Source organism: Podarcis cretensis (genome assembly GCF_951804945.1).
Source record: "Podarcis cretensis genome assembly, chromosome: 7".
In the NCBI taxonomy this organism is placed as follows: domain Eukaryota; kingdom Metazoa; phylum Chordata; class Lepidosauria; order Squamata; family Lacertidae; genus Podarcis; species Podarcis cretensis.
Genome location: NC_137176.1, coordinates 9,365,890 through 9,387,204, shown reverse-complemented (window position 1 = coordinate 9,387,204; position 21,315 = coordinate 9,365,890). Strand labels below are relative to the sequence as shown.

General features: G+C 40.6%; 1 protein-coding gene across 2 annotated transcripts in view; it reads left to right on the top strand.

Annotated features, from left to right (window-relative positions):
- MARCHF6 (membrane associated ring-CH-type finger 6) overlaps window positions 1–21,315 on the top strand; it is a 43,256-nt gene that overhangs the window by 18,658 nt on the left and 3,283 nt on the right. Inside the window, exons 12-24 of one of the 2 annotated variants that reach the window (XM_079983947.1) lie at window positions 854–934; window positions 1,858–1,926; window positions 2,021–2,095; window positions 3,028–3,162; window positions 4,227–4,346; window positions 6,381–6,481; window positions 7,981–8,118; window positions 9,925–10,126; window positions 11,454–11,523; window positions 14,567–14,748; window positions 15,607–15,741; window positions 16,244–16,333; window positions 19,374–19,506. In XM_079983947.1, the coding sequence (XP_079840073.1) occupies window positions 854–934; window positions 1,858–1,926; window positions 2,021–2,095; window positions 3,028–3,162; window positions 4,227–4,346; window positions 6,381–6,481; window positions 7,981–8,118; window positions 9,925–10,126; window positions 11,454–11,523; window positions 14,567–14,748; window positions 15,607–15,741; window positions 16,244–16,333; window positions 19,374–19,506 (1,531 nt within the window). Of the gene's footprint in view, window positions 1–853; window positions 935–1,857; window positions 1,927–2,020; window positions 2,096–3,027; window positions 3,163–4,226; window positions 4,347–6,380; window positions 6,482–7,980; window positions 8,119–9,924; window positions 10,127–11,453; window positions 11,524–14,566; window positions 14,749–15,606; window positions 15,742–16,243; window positions 16,380–16,754; window positions 16,778–19,373; window positions 19,507–21,315 lie in introns of those variants that run through there. The other variant, XM_079983948.1, reaches the window with a different exon arrangement.

Here is a 21,315-nt window from a genome sequence, read left to right as displayed (position 1 = left end):
TGCTCCCATGGCAGAGACCCTGTGAGGAGCCTCGCTGCAGCATTCTGCACCCACTGGAGTTTCTGGGACAGCTTCAAGGGCAGCCCTGCATAGAGCGAATTACAGTAGTCAAGCCTGGAGGTGACCGTCGCATGGATCACTGTGGCCAGGTCATGTGACTCCTTCATAGATAACAGTTAAAATTTGTGATTGAGCCATGGTAGCTGGCTGGGGTTGGATGAGGTTGGAAGTATAAAATAATGATGATAACTTGCAAATACAGTGGTGCCCCGCAAGACGAATGCCTCGCAAGACGGAAAACCCGCTAGACGAAAGGGTTTTCCATTTTGGAGGTGCTTCGCAAAACGAATTTCCTATGGGCTTGCTTCGCAAGACGAAAATGTATTGCGATTTCCTGCGGGTTTTTTTTCCTCCCCCCCTTTTTCTAAGACGCTAAGCTGCTTATCAGCTGATCCGCTAAGCCGCTTAACAGCTGATCCGCTAAGCCGCTTATCAGCTGATCCGCTAAGCCGCTTAACAGCTGATCCGCTAAGCCGCTTATCAGCTGATCTGCTAAGCCGCTTATCAGCTGATCCGCTAAGCCCCTAAGCCGCTAATAGCGCTAATCCGCTAAGCTGCTAATGGGCTTGCTTCGCAAGACGAAAAAACCGCAAGACAAAGAGACTCGTGGATCGGATTCTTTTCGTCTTGCGAGGCACCACTGTATCAACACATTTTGGTAGTCACAAGTGGTATTGAAATATTTTATTCTACCCTACCAGTGTACTTGGTGCTTTACAAACCTTCAAAAGCATAAATCACAGATTTTTACTCCAAGGAGTTCACAGTCTAAACATGTTTTTGTTTTCTTTAGGTTCAAGCATCTCACTTTGAAGGCCTAATCACGACAATAGTTGGCTATGTACTGCTGGCAGTATCACTAATCGTTTGTCATGTATCCTTGCATAAGTACTGACTGCACATGTTTTCAGTGTTTGATCTATGGATGGTCATTGTTAAGTACACAGGGTGGAATTCAGTGTTGCACAATGATGAACATTTTGTCTCCACAAGCATTTCATCTTGCTAGATGTTGCAATCCCACGTGTGCTATTCTTTGGGTTCCCCCAACCCCCAAAGACAGTCTCAGGTACGTGGGGAGGAAAGGGAAGAAAGCCCCATTGCATAAGTGGAAGTCCTCATTCAGGGCCTCTGCTGATGGAGCTGGGTAGGTGAATCACGACCTTTGCCTAAGAAACAATGATTTTATGGTCTTTATCTCTTTATGGGAGCAGTGTGGGCGCACCATTGGGAAACTCATAATTGCAAGTAAGATATTAGGATCGTGCTGTAGGATTGGAGCAACCTCATTCCTGTTGAGGCACCAATTCCTTCTACTCTTGCCCTGATTTCTTACATCAGTAGCAATGTTAACCACTGTCAAGCTTACCAGGGTTCCTTCTTAAGAAGGCTTTCGTACTCGCTTCAAAACCTGATTCCAAGTTTTAGTTAAGAAGGAACTCTTGAAAACTTTTATCATTAACAATGTTGGGGTTGATGTAAGAATTAAGAGCGGGACATTTGCTGCAGAGAGAGGAAGGTCTGGGCAAAGGAAGTGTGTGTTCCTGTGGTCCATTTCAGATCTCCCAACTGTAGTTAAGGGGTACCAAGCGTTGGGTCCACAGTGACCATATGTGTTTGTGAGGAATATCTTACGGTTTTTAAACATTTCTTAAATCTATATTTAAGTGAATACTTTCCCCTTCAACCAGTTTCCTATTTCCAGGCTTCTAGTTGCTCAGTACTCATTCCTATGAACTTCTTCTGCCCTCTGCTTCACAAATCAGTATTTCACTTTCCTTGACCATATTTATACAGGGCTTGGCAGCACTTGTAAAATTTCAGAGATCACGTCGCTTGCTTGGAGTGTGCTATATAGTTGTCAAGGTATTCTAGCCTTAAAAAGCAGGTCTATTTAATAAAACAAATCAACATTCAGTAGTTGGTCCAAATAAAAAAACCTGTCTTTCCTCCTCTGCAGGTGTCATTGTTAGTGGTGGTAGAGATTGGTGTTTTCCCCCTCATCTGTGGCTGGTGGCTGGACATATGCTCTCTGGTAAGATTAGCATTTATTAGGAGACAGACATTTATCACTGCATTCTAAGGGGCAGTCAGGAGGAGGGTTGCTTATGTAGGTTGTGTCTGTTAAATAGGACCAGTAATGCAAAAAGAAGTTATGACTATTAAGAACTAATCTTAATAGTTTGCAGCGGAAGTGCTGTTCTGCTGGTGGAGAATAGAGGGCATCCACAGGATGACACCTAATGCAGGGGTTAAAGGGTCCACTGCTGTCCTGCTAGTGATGGAGGCAAAAACCAGCTGTGTAAAGGGAGGTGGTGGGTCCACAGGATCCTAAGCCTCCTTGTTCTCCAGGCATAGTTCAAACAGGTTATTATGACTATTATGAGATTAAAGGAACAATCCTATGCTTCCCAGGAAGGATGCTGGAATCGAGGTAGTTGATCCCCTCCCATTGTATTCAGCTTGGCAGAGGAGGAAAATGGAATATGACAGCGGGGAATCCATCCCTATCTCCTGGCCTGGCCTCATTGAGCCTGCAAGACATAGGAAATGGCAGTAGCCCTGTCACAGATTCTCCATCTCCCCCTACCATCTCCATAAGGTTGCTGCACCTTAATCGTTAGCTATAGTTTTGCTGCAAATGTGGTTGACCATCTCCAAAGACTACGGATCCTCCATCTCCAGTGGCTTTCTTAGTGATTTTATACTAAAGGTGATTCATTTTAAAAGCCTACACAGTTCTGTGCTGAAAACTGACATATATAAGCTGTGGAAAATCTTATAGAATATACTTCTGTCTGTTAAGATTTATTGTGCGAGGTCTGCATTATTTTTTCACCATTGCTAAGTGCTGTCTACAAATATATATTTAGAACTTTGCTGTTATGTACAAATAAAATAAAGACGCAATTTTACTAGTTGCTGAGAGTTAAAAAGAATTACTTCCCTGTTTTAACTTTTTCATAGGAAATGTTTGATGCTACTTTGAAGGATAGAGAATTGAGCTTTCAGTCAGCCCCCGGCACTACAATGTTCCTACACTGGCTAGTGGGAATGGTGTATGTCTTCTACTTTGCTTCCTTCATTCTCTTGCTGAGAGAGGTATGGTTTGACTGAAGTGTGATTTTCTAAAACCATATGTTGTAAGAATGTGGCTCTGGAATGGCTAATGTCATCCGCATTTCTGTTTTTGTGTTCACCTCTGTTCACCAGCCTTTGCTGACAGGAAATAATTGATAGGGTGGGACAAGGTGTTGCCCTACAACTTGTACTGGTGTAATAAAGAGTGCCAGTCTTGCATATGCTTGCTATTCTGCAGTGGAACAGGAGCAGTCCCAACGGCTGCTTTTTGCAGATTCTATGTGTGAGCGAAAATTGCACAAATTGCTTGTAAGGGCAGGCAGCAGAGTTGGCTGCTGGATGGGGAACTGCAGGGAACCCTTGCTGAGCCATGGCCTGCTGTGTAAGAACATGCATTGTATAGCTGAAGGGGTAGGGGGTATTCCTTGCAGACATTGCTTCTGGGAAGTGAATGTGAGAACTGGGAACCCTCAAGGTTTCCCCTCACCCATGCATAGAACCTCTGCACCTTGTGGTCCATGTGCCATTGACTGAAGGACAGGAATGGGCCTAGTAAGCCATGGAAGAGAGGGGGGAATTGACATGAACAGAGGGAGCATGAGAGCCATGTTTGACAAAATTCAGCCGTGTAATTCTCTTGGACATAACTCAGCTGTTACCTCCTCAGGTAACAACTGGCTCAGTTGTTTTAAACTAGTTTGAGAGAAGGTAGGTAGTGTTTTGGTTAATCTGCAGACCATATTGAACATAAATAAGGAGTTTTTATGGTCTCTATAATGTTACCGGTAATTATAGATGTCAAAGAGAGCAACTACTACCAGACTTTTAGAAGACATCTGAAGGGAAGCTTTTAATGTTTGATATATTACAGTATTTTAATATTTTTTTGGAAGCCGCCCAGAGTGGCTGGGGAAACCCAGCCAGATGGGCGGGGTATAAATAATAAATTATTATTATTATTATTATTATTATTATTATTATTAATAATAATAATTTATTGGGGGGAAATGTCAGAACTTGTAATCCTTCAAATATCAACCTACTTATACTTATTTTTCTTTCAAATGTTAATATTCTCTTTTCAGGTACTGAGACCTGGCGTCCTCTGGTTTTTGAGGAACTTAAATGATCCAGACTTTAATCCAGTTCAAGAAATGATTCACCTGCCTATTTATAGACATCTCAGGAGGTTTATTTTATCAGTGGTAAATACATCTTTCCAGTTTCTCTTCAAAAAGTTTTTATAGCAACTAATGTTTTTTCTATTCAGTTTCTATTTAGAATTTTAATGTTTGTTTCTCTGTTTATTAGCAAACGAAATAGCTAACTACAGATAGGTAGCTGTGTTGGTCTGCCATAGTCAAAACAAAATAAAAAAATTCCTTCCAGTAGCACCTTAAAGACCAACTAAGTTAGTTCTTGGTATGAGCTTTCGTGTGCATGCACACTTCTTCAGATATCTGAAGAAGTGTGCATGCACACGAAAGCTCATACCAAGAAATAGCTAACTGTGTGTAAAGATATTGGGTTGTATTCAGTTCATGTTTACATAGAGTAGACACATTGAAATAGGCCTAAATCTTGGTAACTAATTTCAATTAATCTATTCTGAGTTAAAGTTAGTTGAATACAACCCATGGGGGCCAGAAGTCTCTTTTCCATTCTATAAATATTTGCTGGTATCATAGTTTTCTTCTGTGTAACTTACTGCTGAAATAAGTTTCACTTGTATCAATAAAATACAGAAGTATGATGATTCAGCAAGAACCAGCTTAGACTGTTCAGCAGTGCCAAGGAAAAGTAGATCATATTACAGGAAAATAATGTAAATGTTACTTAAAAGCAAGTACGTGGGGCTTCTTGTGTGGAAAATGTCTAATCTTCAAGTCACTTAGATTACTAGGAAGCATACAATTGCACAGAATAAAGTTTTGTTACAACAAGATATTATATTCTAAGCAGACAAGGCACAAGACATTTTGGTTCTTGGGGCAAAATATCCAGTCCTTTTTAGCTTGCTTCCCCAAAAATTGATGCCAGGAGAAGAGTCAGAAATAAATCCAGTCGCTTCAGTTTTGTAGATTGTCTAAAATTTAGTGTGTACATATCCCAGGCAGAAGTGACAACCCAGCCTAAATAGTAAACATTCCTGATTCATTTTCCAATAATTGTGTATCCAGATTTTGACATAAATAGGTTTTTCCTTTTGATAACCCACATCTACAGGTAAATTATCCAAATGCCAGTGCAGACATTATATTTAGCTGGTTCTTTTTCTCTTTGGCATCTCATTTTAGTAGTAGGCCCATAATGTAACTTGTGAGCCAAAAAATTTAAAAATGTACTTTCAGGTTGTTGCAATGGAGCTCTGATTTATTGATTCATAGATTATGTTGCTTAGGTGTGTGAACAACTTGTGCAAACTGAAAAGAAAAGAAGAAGAAACAAAACAGTTTTTTGATGCAGAGAGTTATCAAAACCATAGTTTGCAAGAGTAAAAACAATCAGTTAACTAGTATGCTCCCTCTTCTCCTAGCTTCCATGTCTTGTGCTAACCATGGTTTACCATGGCATTCAGAAATTAAGACATACTAAGCTAGAGTATGGCTTACTGTGAATGTGTTGCTGTGCTGGCTCTCAGACAGGAGCTCATACCTACTTTGCTCCTGCTTAGGCTTTTTAGGTTATCTTGGGGCAACAGTTAAGCCAAGGGATTGTGGTTAAGGTCTCTCCTTCCTAAGCACCATCTGTGGCCAAGATTTGTTCTATGGTTACAGGTTTTGGATAAGGAGGAAAGGCCTTAACCATCTTGCCAGGTTTGGACAACACACTAAGCCAAACCTTTGGTTAGCTGTTACCTAAAAACCTCACGGAGGAACAAAGCAGTTTTGATCTGCGCCTCAGGAACCAGCACATTCACTCTGCTATGGTTTGGCCGAGCACGATGTGCAAATGTTGCCTGTGGCTAGCTAGCACTTGTTCACAACAAGAGTTGGAAATCATGGCTTGAAAATGGTTGCTGAGTCTTACTGTTAAGTTCAGGGCTGACCAGATTGTTCTGATTTCAGTGTTATGGCAAACTATGATTAGCAGCAGATAGGAACAGAAAATGCACACAGAGCAGAGGAGGAAGTGCACAACCTCATAACTTGTTCATGATTGTCCAGTCCATGCATTTTGCTAGTGTATAAATAGACTTTAAATTAAGGCTGTCACACAGAGTATCTTCCTTGTTGCAGATTGTCTTCGGGTCAATCGTCTTGCTCATGCTTTGGCTTCCTATACGAATTATTAAATATCTGCTGCCTCATTTTCTTCCATATAATGTAATGCTCTACAGGTAATTTATTTTTGGAATATTTTCTGTCTTCCATAGTGTGTTCTTTTACTGCAAATGCATATGTGCATATTTTAAACAAACCATTGGCTGTGTTTGTTCAGTAAACTGTGTTCCAATATACCAACTATACAATGATCTTGTTCAGACATAATGCTAAACCTTGGTTTTTCATTACATGAAGGATTCTTAGGTTTGCGAGCTTTCTTTCCACTCCTCCGGCATGGACATAACTAACCACTGTTTGTTATGTCTGAATCAGGACAAACTGTTATTAGTCTTAATTGTACTTTAACTAAACAGACCATAGTTTACAATCCTAGCTTTTCTAAATTACCATTAGGATTAACCATAGTTTTGAATTTGGACATAATGATGAACCAGATGAAAACAGATGATAGCTTCTGATCTCCTAGTGGCCAGATCAGTGGTGGTAGAAGAGAATATGGAGAGCACAAAGCTTCTGCACATAACAGCAAATCATACAGTGGTGCCTCGCAAGACGAAATTAATCCGTTCCGTGAGGCTCTTCGTATAGCGGTTTTTTCGTCTTGCGAAGCAAGCCCATTGACAGCTTAGCGGATTAGCACTATTAGCGGTTTAGCGGCTTTTAGCGGATCAGCTGATAAGCGGCTTATCAGCGGATCAGCTGATAAGCTGCTTAGCGGCTTAGGAAAAGGGGGGGAAGGGGGGGAACCCGCAGGAACTCGCAAGACATTTCGTCTTGCAAAGCAAGCCCATAGGGAAATTCGTTTTGGGAAGCGCCTCCAAAACGGAAAACCCTTTCGTCTAGCGGGTTTTCCGTCTTGCGAGGCGTTCGTCTTGCGGGGCACCACTGTAGTTCAGTATTGCTTTCAAACCAGGCAAGAATCCTAGCTATAAAACAGGTGGACGACCTTTTTTCTGTTGAGTGCATGCATTCAGATGGTGGTGAAGCCACCAAAGTGCTTTGGATTAACTAATATGGAATAAAAACCACCATGTTTCAGTTTTCACCATGGCCACGTCAAATTAGAATTTCCAGTCCTACTCAGAAGTAATCTCTTCTTGGTTTGATGGGGTTACTCTCAATAAGTATGCAGATGATTTTAAAAATACAATAGCTGCTGTTTTGGAAAGCAAGTAATGCCTTTCTGATGCTAGTGTGCTACCCCACCACCTTTCCCTCCAAGTAATAAAACCAGGGGAAACCATCAATTTATTTTTATTCAAATAAAATACTGTCCTTTACCATTTTCCTGAAACTAGTAAAGGGAAAAGACAAAGGGGAAATGAGAAAACAAACAGGAAGAAAGGAATTCTAATGGGATGGAAGAATGGGGCAACTTTGGGGGGTTGTTGGGGCTGCACAAAATGGGGTTGGGGACCAACTTGAGGGAAAGGTAGGATATAAACCAACAGTGGCCCTAGGCTGCAGGTTGTTCAATGCCTTAGAAAATACCAGTTTTATATATATGTAACAGGTATTTGTTAATGACATCCCTGCTTTATTTGTTTCCCAGTGATGCTCCTGTGAGTGAACTTTCCCTAGAACTACTTTTGCTTCAGGTGGTGCTTCCAGCTTTGCTTGAACAAGGACACACAAGGCAGTGGTTGAAGGGTCTTGTACGAGCATGGACTGTTACTGCTGGGTACTTACTGTAAGTGTAAAGAACCCATAAAGCACAAATAACCCACATGTCTTTAATGTTTTTTGTTGACTAGGCAATAAAAATGGAATGTTTAGATACTGCAGAATAAGTGTTTATAGCAAAAATTCAGAGGTTTGTAATGATGACCTTTTAAAAAGCTACTCTGTATAAGTGTACCAATGGAAATTGTTGTGCAGCTTTACTAATATTTATCTGTTTGATGGTTATGCAAGAGGGGAAATAATTATTTTGTTTTTGCGTTCTCTACTCTTACCTATAATGCCTCAAATAGCCTGGGCGCAGCTTCCAATGTGATCACCCCAGGTATAAGAGGCTAAGCTCTTCTAGGTGTCTTGCTCTTCGGAAGTCCATTTTTGGGGCTGCTCAGTAGTGTCAATTATAAATCTCACTTCCACGAAACTTCATGACACCTTGAGGGACCTATTTTTCTCAGGCAGGGAAGGGGGAAGCAATATAATTTTTTTATAAATATATATCGAAATTCTGCTATATGATAAAATGAGGCTTTTAGCTGGTTTCTGCAATCTTTGAGGGTAGGAATGACTAGTAATTTATGTTCATAGGATGTTTGATGTCAGAGCTTGGTGTGAAAGCTAACCAACTCCTGAAGAAACTTAGCATGCACACATACAGATGACAGGGAAAATGATCATCTGATCCTAAGATTTGCTGAATCTTAATTATTTTATGCGAATGGTACTACTACTACTACTACTAATTATTTTAAGACTTCATTCCATCGGGCTGAAGCTGAGAAAGAACAGGACTATTTCATTTTTGGCTCATTTACTCTTTCTTTCACCATCTATCAATGGCTATTCCATCAGGCTACCAGAACAGGTTCCCTCCCTTCTGTAAGAACTGTACAGTAGACCCTCGGGTTACGTTACTCTCAAGTAATGTAAACTTTGGGTTGCAAAGGCAGCAAACCCGGAAGTATTTTTCCAGATTTTGCTGCTTGCGCATGCACAGAAGCAGCGCTTCTGAATATGGATTTTTCTGGGTGCGCATGGACCCCTGGAATGAATTAAGTTTGTATCCAGAGGGTCCACTGTACCTTAAAGAACTGGTGCTTGTGTTTGTTTTCCTTCTGACCTCCCCATCGCTTTTACCTTTTGTTTCTGTATTTTTTACCTTTTATATTGTAAGCCTGAGGACAGGAACTCTTCTGTTTCTTACTGATTTGCTAGCCGCTCTAGGCTCCTTTTCGGTTGAAGAAGAATTAAAAAATGCTTAAAATACTAATAATTAGATAGGACAATACACTAGTTATCCTGCCCTATAATGCTTGGAATTAGAGATGTCACTCACATTGCTTATTTGAATCCTATCCCATGTAGGGTGTGTGGTCATCTTCATTCCAGATCTGTGATGCTGCATTTAGGGCTGTTGTTTTTCTTTTGATGTTCCAATCAGTTAGTAATGAGATGTTTGGTTTCAGAACCATGTAGCATGTTAAAAACAGCTGTGAAAGCACAACAGATTTCAGTGGCCTTTGATAGCTATTCTGTGTCATTACAGTGGTACCTCTGGTTGCGGACAGGATCCGTTCCAGAGCTCCGGTAGGATCCTGAGGTTTCTGCAATCGGAGGTGCCTGTTCTGCACATGCGCATGGCTCGATAGACTGCTACTGCGCATGTGCATGCGGCGAAACCCGGAAATAAACTTCCGGGTTTGCTGCGTGCGTATCCCGAAGGATATATAACAAGAGGGGCACCTAAGTAGAGGTATTATCGTGCTTTTAATCACCATACCTATACATTCATTAAATACTAATAGGAACGTTTTTTCAGGGATCTGCATTCTTACTTACTTGGAGACCAGGAAGAGAATGAAAACAATGCAAACCAACAGCCTAATAACCAACCTGCTCGCAATAATAATGCCATTCCAGTTGTGGGAGAAGGTCTTCATGCAGCCCACCAAGCCATACTACAACAAGGAGGACCTGTTGGCTTTCAACCTTACCGTCGGCCTTTAAAATTTCCACTCAGGGTGAGTTGTTCTAACTGTCCATTTAAAGCAGTGATAGCTAACCTCTGGCCCTCTAGATGAGAGCTTTCCAAACTGTTAGTGTGTCGGCTGCAGTGTGTAGGTGTATCTTGTGAATGCTTCCGAGGTTGGAAAGCGGTTAGTTTAACCTCCGGTTTACAAGTAAAACTGAATTACTGTGTCACGAAATGATGCACGTCTCAAAAGTGTGTCACCGGCATGAAACGTTTGGAAAGCTCTGCTCTAGATGTTGGACTCAACAGCCATCAGTCCCAGCTCACATGGTCGGTAGTTAGGCATGATGGGAGTTGTAGTCTAGCAACATCAGATGGTGGGGCAGGTTAGCCAACCCTGCTTTAATACAGTGGTACCCCGAGTTACAAATGCCTCAGCTTACAAACGCTTCAGGTTACAAACTCCACTAACCTGGAAGAGTTACCTTGGGCTGAGAACTTTGCCCCAAGATGAGAACGGAAATCGTGTGCTGGCGGTGCGGCGGCAGCAAGAGGCTCCATTAGCAAAAGCACACCTCTAGTTAAGAACAGTTTTCAGGTTAAGAACGGACCTCCGGAACAAATTAAGTTCGTAACTAGAGATACCACTGTACGTAATTTAGTTCACTGGTATCTAGTTAATTAATTCTCCATTTCTTTTCAATATCTGGAACAAGTAATTCTAAAGGCAGTATTTTTGTGAGTGTTCAATATCTTGTTTCCTTTGTTTGCCCATTCGATTCTTACAGAAAGGAATGGTTTCCCACCACTCTGGGGCTTATTGGCATCACATAAAGGAACAACGATAAAAGGGATGTGTGACTTACTTTAGGAAGTATATTATGGAAGCAGTCGGAAAACAAAATGTGTAATTGTAGGTATTGGCTGTGATCCTTCACTGTGTGGCTGTCAGACCCAGTTGCAGAGGAAGCCACTTTATGTTCAGTTAGCCTTGAGGTCCGCCTCTCCAGGTTGAATGTATATGTGGAGGTCTAAAATTCTGTATCTCATGGAGAGAAAGCTAACATGATTCTCTGAAGACTACATACAGTAGTTTTCGAGTAAAAAAATAAATGCTTAAGATCTGGGCATTAGGACAACCAGAAATGTTAATCACTTAATTCAGACACAGAGCCTGTTGCTTTGTCAAAATGCTTTCAATGACTTCTAGGCACACAGGGTATTTCATGAATATATTTTCTACTTTTGACTGCAGGCTCTCATACAATTGGAATAAAATTGCTAAATTTTAAGGTGTCTTCCAAATGTCCTTTTTATTGCTTTTTTCTTTGTAATTAGATTTTACAATTTTTCCACTTCATTTTTGTGTTTTTCAGATATTTTTGTTAATCATTTTCATGTGTATAACACTACTGATAGCAAGTCTTATCTGCCTAACGTTACCAGGTATGTATTTCACAGTAGCAAGTTGCTGCTGCTTATTAACATGTCCTTGTTTATTTAATTTTAAATTGCTTGAATGGAAAAATAAAATAGGAAAACGTAATGCAGAAAACAGCGTATCTTCTGTTGTGTGGACTTTGAATATGCTGATCTTTTTTCATAAATCAATATCTAGACCAGTGTTATTTCAGTAAAAACGAAAGTAAATAGTCATTTTGGCATCTTTCATATTTATATTTGGCTGTTACGATGTGTGCTTACTAAAATACCATGTTGACGCCTTAAAGCTTTTAGAAATTGCTTCAACTTGCTGACTTCATGTAATGTAAATATGAATTTTTATTGGGCCAGCTAGTTAATTTTTTTTTTTTTTATAAATATTTATTAAGATTTTTTAAATACAGAAATGCAAAAATAATAAACAATATAACATGTATCATGACATCTTTTTCATAACTTCTTTGGACTCCCTCACGTCTCTCGCTCCCACTTGCATCATTGTAAAACTTTTTCCAGCAATTTATCAACTTATTTACATTCTTAAATCTCATTGTTTAATTTAATCTAATAATTCTCCAAAAAAAAAAAAAAAAAAGAAATTTATACTTTCCTGAATCTCCTTTATCATCCAGATTACATCTAATTTAGTGGTGCTTAATTATTTATGATCTAGCATCCTCCTTAACATTCAACCAAATTACAGTATTTTTGTAAGTAAATCTTAAATTTCTTCCAATCTTCTTCAGCTCTCTCCTCTCCCAGGTCTCGGATTCTGCCAGTCATCTCAGCCAATTCCATATAGTCTATCAGTTGCATCTGCCATTCTTCCAGTGTGGGTAGATCTTGGGTTTTCCAATGCTTAGCGATGAGTATCCTTGCTGCCGTTGTTGCATACAGGAAAAAAGTTCTGTCCTTCTTTATCACCCTCTGGCCGACAATACCCAGGAGGAAGGCCTCTGGTTTCTTGGGGAAAGTATACTTAAATACCTTTTTCAACTCGTTATATATCATTTCCCAGAAGGCCTTCACTCTAGGGCACGTCCACCAGAGGTGAAAGAATGTTCCTTCATTTCCTTTACATTTCCAGCATTTGTTATCAGACAAATGGTATATTTTGGCAAGTTTAACTGGGGTCATGTACCATCTATATATCATTTTCATTACATTTTCCTTCAAAGCATTACATGCAGTGAAGTTCAACCCAGTGGTCCACAACCTTTCCCAGTCCTCAAACATAATGTTATACCCAATATCCTGTGCCCACTTTATCATAGCCGATTTAACCATTTCATCTTGTGTGTTCCATTTTAACAGCAAGTTATACATTCTTGAAAGTACCTTGGTCTTAGGTTCTAACTTCTGTTTCTAATTTCGATTTCTCCACCTGGAACCCTAACTTTTTGTCATTTTTAAAGACTTCTTTAATCTGAGCGTAGTGTAACCAGTCTCGCACTTTATCCTTCATTTTCTCCAAACTCTGCAATTTCCAATTGTCTCCATCTTTTTCTAATATTTCCCCATATTTTGGCCATTTGGCCTCCATATTGGGTCTTTTTCGGGCCTTAGCTTCCAGAGGTGATAGCCACCTTGGAGTTTTATTTTCCAATAAGTCTTTATATTTTGTCCAGACATTAAACACTGCTTTTCTGACAATATGGTTCTTAAAGGCCTTATTGATCTTAACCTTGTCATACCATAAGTATGCATGCCAACCAAAAGCATTGTTGAAACCTTCCAGATCCAGTACGTCAGTGTCTTCGAGAAGTAGCCAGTCTTTTAGTCAGCAGAAAGCTGCGGCCTCATAGTACAACTTTAGGTCTGGCAGGGCAAAGCCCCCTCTTTCTTTCGCATCAGTTAGTATCTTAAACTTAATTCTGGGCCAGCTAGTTAATTTAAAGCTACAGTCCTAGGTATATTTACTTGGAAGTAAGTCCCATTTAACATGGGCAGATTTAACATCCAAGTAAATATATGTAAGATTGGGCTTCCTGGCCACCCAGTGCCTTAAATCTTGTAGCACAGCTGAAAAATTAAATAGCCTATTAGAAGATAAAACTCTTTTACTTGCCAACTCTGCCCATCTGTTGACCTCACCACCCTTCAGAGTAACATTAGCTGATTGACAGGTGGGTGTAGTTTGGGTGAAATGGCCTTGTGGCCCAAGATTGGCCCCCGACCTCTGCTCTAACCATAGGTGATTTAATCAAAATATCTGTACGTTCAGATACTGGGGATGGGGCTGTTCAGTATGGCCCTGCTATTTACTCCTATATACAACTTCACAGGGGATAATAATACCTTAAGGGGGCTAAACTTGTGTAGTTTCTTTGTCTGGAAATCTCATATTTTTTTTCTGCCGTTCCTATAAAGAGTTTGTGGTGGCATACATGGTACTCCTCTCTACTCCCCTCCAACCGTTTTCACAACAACTCTGAGAGAGAGGCTGTAGGCTGAGACACTGTGACTAGCCCTAGGCCACACAGTAGGCTTTGTGGCTGGTCAGGAATTTGAACCCAGATCTCCTGATGCAAGCACCAAATAATTACCATCCACATGTCTTTTCTAAAGAAAAATGAATTCAGGCACTATTCGTTTGGTACACATCACTTTAACAGTTATCATTGTCTTACAGCAGGGAGTGTTTTTGACCTGATTTCTGTTAGCTCCTGAAAAGTGGGGCAAATGCTTTACAGATTTTAGTTGACTTGGTTTTTTCTTTGTGCAAGGTGGTTAATAAATTTAATATTGGGGTTAAAACAAAATTGGATCTGTTCAAATTAGTGGCTGGGATTTAATCAGCTTGTGAAAACGTAATGTAACTTTTTACTTTATTTTCTTTGAACAAGTAGTTCCCATTCAATATTACGAATTGCTTTTTAAACTGCCCTCCGTTCAAAAGCGGCTGTCATGCACCACCGGGGGCTGCAATTGAGTGAGAGAAAACTCTTAAGCTACTTTGCTTATGAATTCTCTGGGCCCGTATCATTCTATGGCTGTCTGGTAGTGTGTGTTTCTTTTAAATATTCATTAATGTTTCTGGTTTTAGTATTTGCTGGCCGTTGGCTGATGTCCTTTTGGACAGGGACCGCCAAAATCCATGAATTGTACACAGCTGCTTGTGGGCTCTATGTTTGCTGGCTTACCATTCGGGCGGTGACGGTGCTTGTTGCTTGGATGCCACAGGGCCGCCAAGTGATTTTTCAGAAAGTTAAGGAATGGTCCCTCATGGTAAGTCATCTGAAAAAATGCATTTCTTTTAAGTTTCGGGAAGCACTTAGTGTATTTTTGGTCTTTGTGGAAGCCGCCCAGAGTGGCTGGGGAAACCCATCCAGATGGGCGGGGTACAATTAATTAATTAATTAATTAATTAATTAATAGTTTGTTTGTTTGTTTGTTTGTTTGTTTGTTTGTTTGATGTGGACGGAGTGTTTGTCTAACTATTCAAGAAGCAACTGTTTCCTCCACTATGGGCCTTCTCTAGAAAGAGGAAATCAAAGAAATAATTAGTTGTAGCATCTCCCCCCCCCAAACTGCCGTAGGCTTCATGGCCTTCAGTTATTCACCAGATCTGGGCAACAAAGGCTGGAGGCTAATGAAAGACCAGAGCCACTCTTTGATTTCTTGAAGGAGAGAGCCTAGGTCTCTCAAACCTGCCTTTGAACTCTTGTCCTCTGAGCATAAGCTGGAGTGGAGAATTTGGCAAAGAGTATTAGTGCTGAACCTCACTCAGCACATTGTAACACAAACTTCCTTACTTTGCCTTCACATATTTTGGGGAAGAGTTGTAGCATTGACAACTGACCCCGGGTATGAACCCTAGTGAGCTCTCGTTCATATGTGCTAGCTGAAGGAAAGTAGACTTCCTTTCCTTCATTACTCTCTCTGCGCTTTCTCTGATATATTTTGTCAAGAGGCAGCTGCCTCAGAAATTACTGCTCCAAAGGACCCACTAAATCCTTTCTAAATCTGGTTCTGCGTATTTGTTTCTCTTTGCACTCCGTTTTATTGTGATGTTGTGTAAGTACAGCCACAAGGTTTTGAAGTGTCACTAAATTAAGTTTTCTCTTTTTTTCTTTTACTTTTTAGATAATGAAGACATTAATAGTTGCTATATTGCTGGCAGGTGTAGTTCCACTTTTGCTTGGACTTTTGTTTGAGCTGGTTATTGTTGCTCCTTTGAGAGTTCCCCTGGACCAGACACCGCTATTCTACCCATGGCAGGTTAGCTCTGTACTTTTCGTTTTGAGTGCTGTTGTAGAAGTTAGGCTTCTGATCTCCGCCAGGGAAAAAGGCGGGGAATGAATGAATGAATAAAACTTCAATAGTTCCAACTGTTGTCTTTTGCAGGAAATTAAACTAATGAATGTGGCCTTAGAACTGTGAGCTTCATTGTAACTGAAACTCAAAGTGAACATAGGGCTATTTTTATATATTCCCTGCCTTTTCATAAAAAAAGTATTTAAGGTGATCTACATAAAATCAAGCGACATTCACATTTATAACTTAACTCTAAATATGTGTGACAAAAATAACACACATTCATTTCATATATGTCCCTGCATCTATTTTCCTCCCCTTCCTTTGTATTAGCAAATTCCCTACATTAGCAAATTATAGGCAACAATTTTGGGTGTGTATGTAAGAGCCTGCCCACTTTGACTCTACAATCACTGTGCATATTGACGATGGTATAGAAATAATCACTGTTTTTGTTTTGACTTAGGACTGGGCTCTTGGTGTTCTGCATGCCAAAATAATTGCTGCCATAACTCTGATGGGCCCTCAGTGGTGGCTGAAAACTGTTATTGAACAGGTAAGAACTGCTTCTTTGGTGCAAGGGAGGCAAACAAAACATAAAGGTAAAGGTAAAGGTACCCCTGCCCGTACGGGCCAGTCTTGACAGACTCTGGGGTTGTGCGCCCATCTCACTTAAGAGGCCAGGGGCCAGCGCTGTCCGGAGACACTTCCGGGTCACGTGGCCAGCGTGACATTGCTGCTCTGGCGAGCCAGAGCCGCACACGGAAACGCCGTTTACCTTCCCGCTGGTAAGCGGTCCCTATTTATCTACTTCCACCCGGAGGTGCTTTCGAACTGCTAGGTTGGCAGGCGCTGGGACCGAGCAGCGGGAGCGCACCCCGCCGCAGGGATTCGAACCGCCGACCTTTCGATTGGCAAGCCCTGGGCGCTGAGGCTTTAACCCACAGCGCGACCTGCGTCCCAAACAAAACATACAGACCATTAAATTGCCCATACTAGGGAACCTGTGGCCTTTCAGAGCTTGTTGGTCTGCAACTTACACCGTCCCTGACATTTTGGCTATGTTGGCTGTGGCTGATGGGAGTTGGAGTCTATTAACATCTGGAGGACTCTAGGTCCCTTATCCCTGGTTTATTCTGTTTACTTCTTCCTTAGCTACCTCTAAAACTTAGCATCTTTCCTCTTGCTTGGGAGACTGGCTTGATATCCATAAAGTATTACTGAATTTTCAGTTTGGAACTGTGTTTTCCTGACCAAGAAGCTACAAAATAGCTCTCATCTCTCCCCACTCCTCAAAAGCATAACATTACAATGGGTTACGACTCAGAGGCGAATGTGACAAAAGTTGACAAAGGTTTTGCACAGCGGGGATGTCACTAGTGTTAAGGGAAAAAGCAGGGAGAAAATATAAGTAAATTTTACAGGGCTACTTTTGGTTAGGTTTTTCAAAGCAAATATAACAAACAAATTAAGTGTTAAACAAATTGCAACAAATAACACTATAGAAACCTTTCTTATTATATAAGACACACTTTTATCAAATATTTTCCCCCAAAGGATGTTTCTTATTCCATGAGTTGAACATGCCTTGTCTCTATACCTTCTAAGTTTTATTTCTGCTTTTACTGTTACCTTGTTCAGATGATCATATCCTGGCTCAATAAGATGCTTTGTTCCTCAGTATAACCTAGCAAACAACTGAGGAAGTCTTAAGTTACCTATAATTTCCGTTTTGTCTGAACTGGGAAACTTTGACAAACAATTTTGGAATAAGCTAGAAGCCCACTTGAAACCACGACTTCATATTTTGCCTTGCTGCAGAGTCATTAGCCAGTGTTTCCTTCTTCAGATATAAATATCTGTAGATTTCCTGGTTTGGTTATGGGAAGGTTTATTCACACCTCTGTTAAGCCATTATCATCTGAACATGGCAAATGTGAAAAAGATCACCCTTATTATAGCATCTTCAACATATAGTACCCTTGGTTGTATCATTTTAAAAACTAAAATGGCAATATGGGTTAAATCCAACTGTATTATAATTTTACAATGGCTTTCTAATGGTCACATGGTATAAGCCATAACCAAACCTTGCACACACAGTACAAAACATACTTTCATTTTTTTACATATGCACAATAATGGAGGAATCTACAGTAGTAAGCAGCACGTATTATAGACTTAAAAACAACTTGAAATTATTAAAGTGTATTTATTTTATTTAAACAATTTATATACTACTTAACTACAATAATCTCTGAATGGTGTGCAATGCAGAAGGGTAAAAGTCAGTTAAAACTATAAAATAAGACTTCAATTAAAATGCCTGCTGGAATAAAAAAAAGTCTTCAGTTGGTGTTGGATGATCAATAGGAAGAGGAGCTGTCTGACTTCAACTGGAAGTGCCACAGAATTGGGCCCATAATACAGAATGCACAGCTCCTTGGAGACACATGCTTGTTTCCTTGTACATTTTTTCTCCTGTTTATATAAACAAATGAGGCAGCAACCAACACATACCCTGTTCCCAGGTGTCCCCACTCCCCCAATTTTGGGTTTCTATCTGTGTTGAGCTTTTTGTTTAATTACTGTATATTTTTATTTCTATATATTGGGAGAAAAAATGATCTTGATTACTAGGACGTAAATAATGGGTTGTGTCCAACCAAGTTGTCCCATTTGCACAGAGGTTTCTGCCTGTGCCACAAAAACTCTCCCTCTCCTTCCCAAATCTGCTTTAGTTGATTTATATACTAAAACACCTGTTTAGTGATACAGTCATGCCTTGGGATGAATACGCTTCAGCTGAAATATTTTTGGGTTGCGCTCTCCCGCGACCCGGAAGTAACGGAGCGCGATGCTTCTGGGTTTCGCCACTCGCACATGTGCAGACGCTCAAAATGACGTCGCGCGCATGCGCGGAAGCGGCTAAACGCGACCCGCGCAGACGCGTCTTACGTTCGCTTCAGGATGTGAACGGGGCTCCAGAACGGATCCTGTTCGCATCCAGAGGTACCACTGTATGTGGAAACTCAACTGTGGTTTAGCTCTATGTGGATGAGATACAGTGTGCCCAAGCAAAGTGTCTGCAAACAATAGCTTTGCTTTTAAAGAATGAAGAATGCTGAGTCCTATGAACCAGGAATACAGTTCCTGGCTTGCAGCAAACTGTATTAAGTTTCAAAACAAGTTAACTTCAACTCATGGGTTATGAAACTGGCTTCATAAACTAATAGAGTTTGTTGTAAGCCAGGATTCCTGGTTTGTAAGAGGCAGCAAGCCAACCTTAATTTGTAAGTGAAACTACTTTCTGTAGAACTGCTCCTGGCTGTGCATGGAGGGGGAGATATGCAGGCTCAGTAATTTGTTTGGGCTTGCTTCAGCCTGCAGCTCATCTAGATAGCACTAAACCATCGTTTACATGCTAATGCTGATATTAAAATATTAACTGCCACATTTAATGCTAATATTTTAATGCTATAATGCTGTCATTCCTTCTTAATCATAAATATGGAGATTGTTGTATGTAATACGTTTAATGGCAGGGGCCGGGCAGCCGTCCTTCATGCATCTTGACTGTGGTCTTATTGTTTCAGGTTTATGCAAATGGAATTAGGAATATTGACTTACACTTTATAATACGGAAGCTTGCAGCGCCTGTTATCTCAGTTCTGTTGCTTTCTCTTTGTGTACCATACATCATAGCTTCTGGTATTGTACCTTTACTAGGTAAGTGCAGATGGGCATACAGATTTCATTGTGTGGGTCCCAGCTTAAGATACGAATCGGGGCAAATCTTTTGTGAGAATGTCAAATGAGTGTTCTGTCGAGCATGTCCATTAGGTAGCTGTTCTTCACTTACCACATTTTGTATCTTGCCCAAAGGTTCAATTAGTATTTCGTTTGCTAGCTTCAGTGAAAACCATCATGTCACATCATTTGGAGAGTTTTGGCCAACACATAGATCCTGAAGCTGTTTAGTAGCTGGTAGGCTTTAGCTGAAATTTAGAGATTCCCAGCTTTTGTTTTCAAAGAAATGTACTTCTAGGTCATTAAAAATGAAATAGAAATATGTGCTAAATTTGAAGGTGGTGGCTAAAATATCACCCTAAAAAGAATCATTTCAGGTAAACAAAGATAGCCTATTAAATATGTGAATATTTATACAGAAATTGTACAAAATACATAAACAACAATCAGATGGGGTGTAGGGCTACTACCACAAAATAGCTAGTATTTTAGAGTTCAGTGACAACACAATACTGGGCAGCCCTACTCAGAAGAAAGACCTAATGAATGGGATTCACCAAACCAGCATCGTTGGTGGAAACTCTGCACAAGGGCTTCCGCTTGTGCAACTGGGCTCCTTTCCCCTCAACCCTGTGCATATCTGAAATTGGCTTGGGGTGGTGGCATCAGGAGAACCCCTGAACCACACATGGGGGGAGGAGAGGGGAGATTGTTCCATCTGGAAGAACTGGAAGAATATGATGTTGAATTCCACCCATTGTCATTTGTCACCTTGGAAGTACCGTATTTTTCATCTATAAGATGCCCCCATGTATAAGACAACCTCTATTTTTTGAGCCCTAAATTAAGAAATATTTTTTCCATGTATACATTCCATGTATAAGACAACCCCCAATTTTAAACTTAAAAAATTTGGAGGAAACACGGAAAAATATGGTATATCTAGGACATAATGAGCTTAAAGGGAAAGGACCATTAGGTCCAGTCGTTACTGACTCTGGGGTTGCGGCGCTCATCTTTATTGGCCGAGGGAGCCGGCATAGAGCTTCCGGGTCATGTGGCCAGCATGACTAAGCCGCTTCTGGCGAACCAGAGCAGCGCACGGAAATGCCGTTTACCTTCCCACCGGAGCAGTACCTATTTATCTACTTGCACTTTGACGTGCTTTCGAACTGCTAGGTTGGCAGCAGCAGGGACTGAGCAACGGGAGCTCACCCTGTTGCGGGGATTCGAACCACCGACCTTCTGATTGGCAAGTCCTAGGCTCTGTGGTTTAACACACAGCGCCCCCTGCATCCCATGCATAATGAACTTACAATCACTCAAATAAAAACATGGCTGCAGCATTCAAGATTGAATTATTGATTCAGAATTATTTGTATTTCGAATTCTCCATTTCAGAGCTGTTCAGGTGAATCATAGAACTAAATTACAAATACTAGTTGGAAGACTTTACAGCATTTGCAGTGTGGCTGTAGTCAGTGGCTTCTCCTTGTAGATAAGTAATGTGCCCTTCCCCAGAAAACACTGCATTACTTACTTTGTTCTGTATGTGGCAGTAGCTTGCTAGAGGGTAGTGGAGAATGGCTTATTGAGCAACAACCAACATGTTCATGTTCTGAGCTTCCATTATAAAAAATGGTTGTCCCTACAGAATATGTGGGGTGTGTGACATGGTAATAAACCAAACATGAAACTGGATATTAAACAGGCCATAACTTTATTAGCTTCAGCATCTATGAATTCGGCTTTGCAAAGACAGAAATGTTCTGATACTCTGGCAACCTA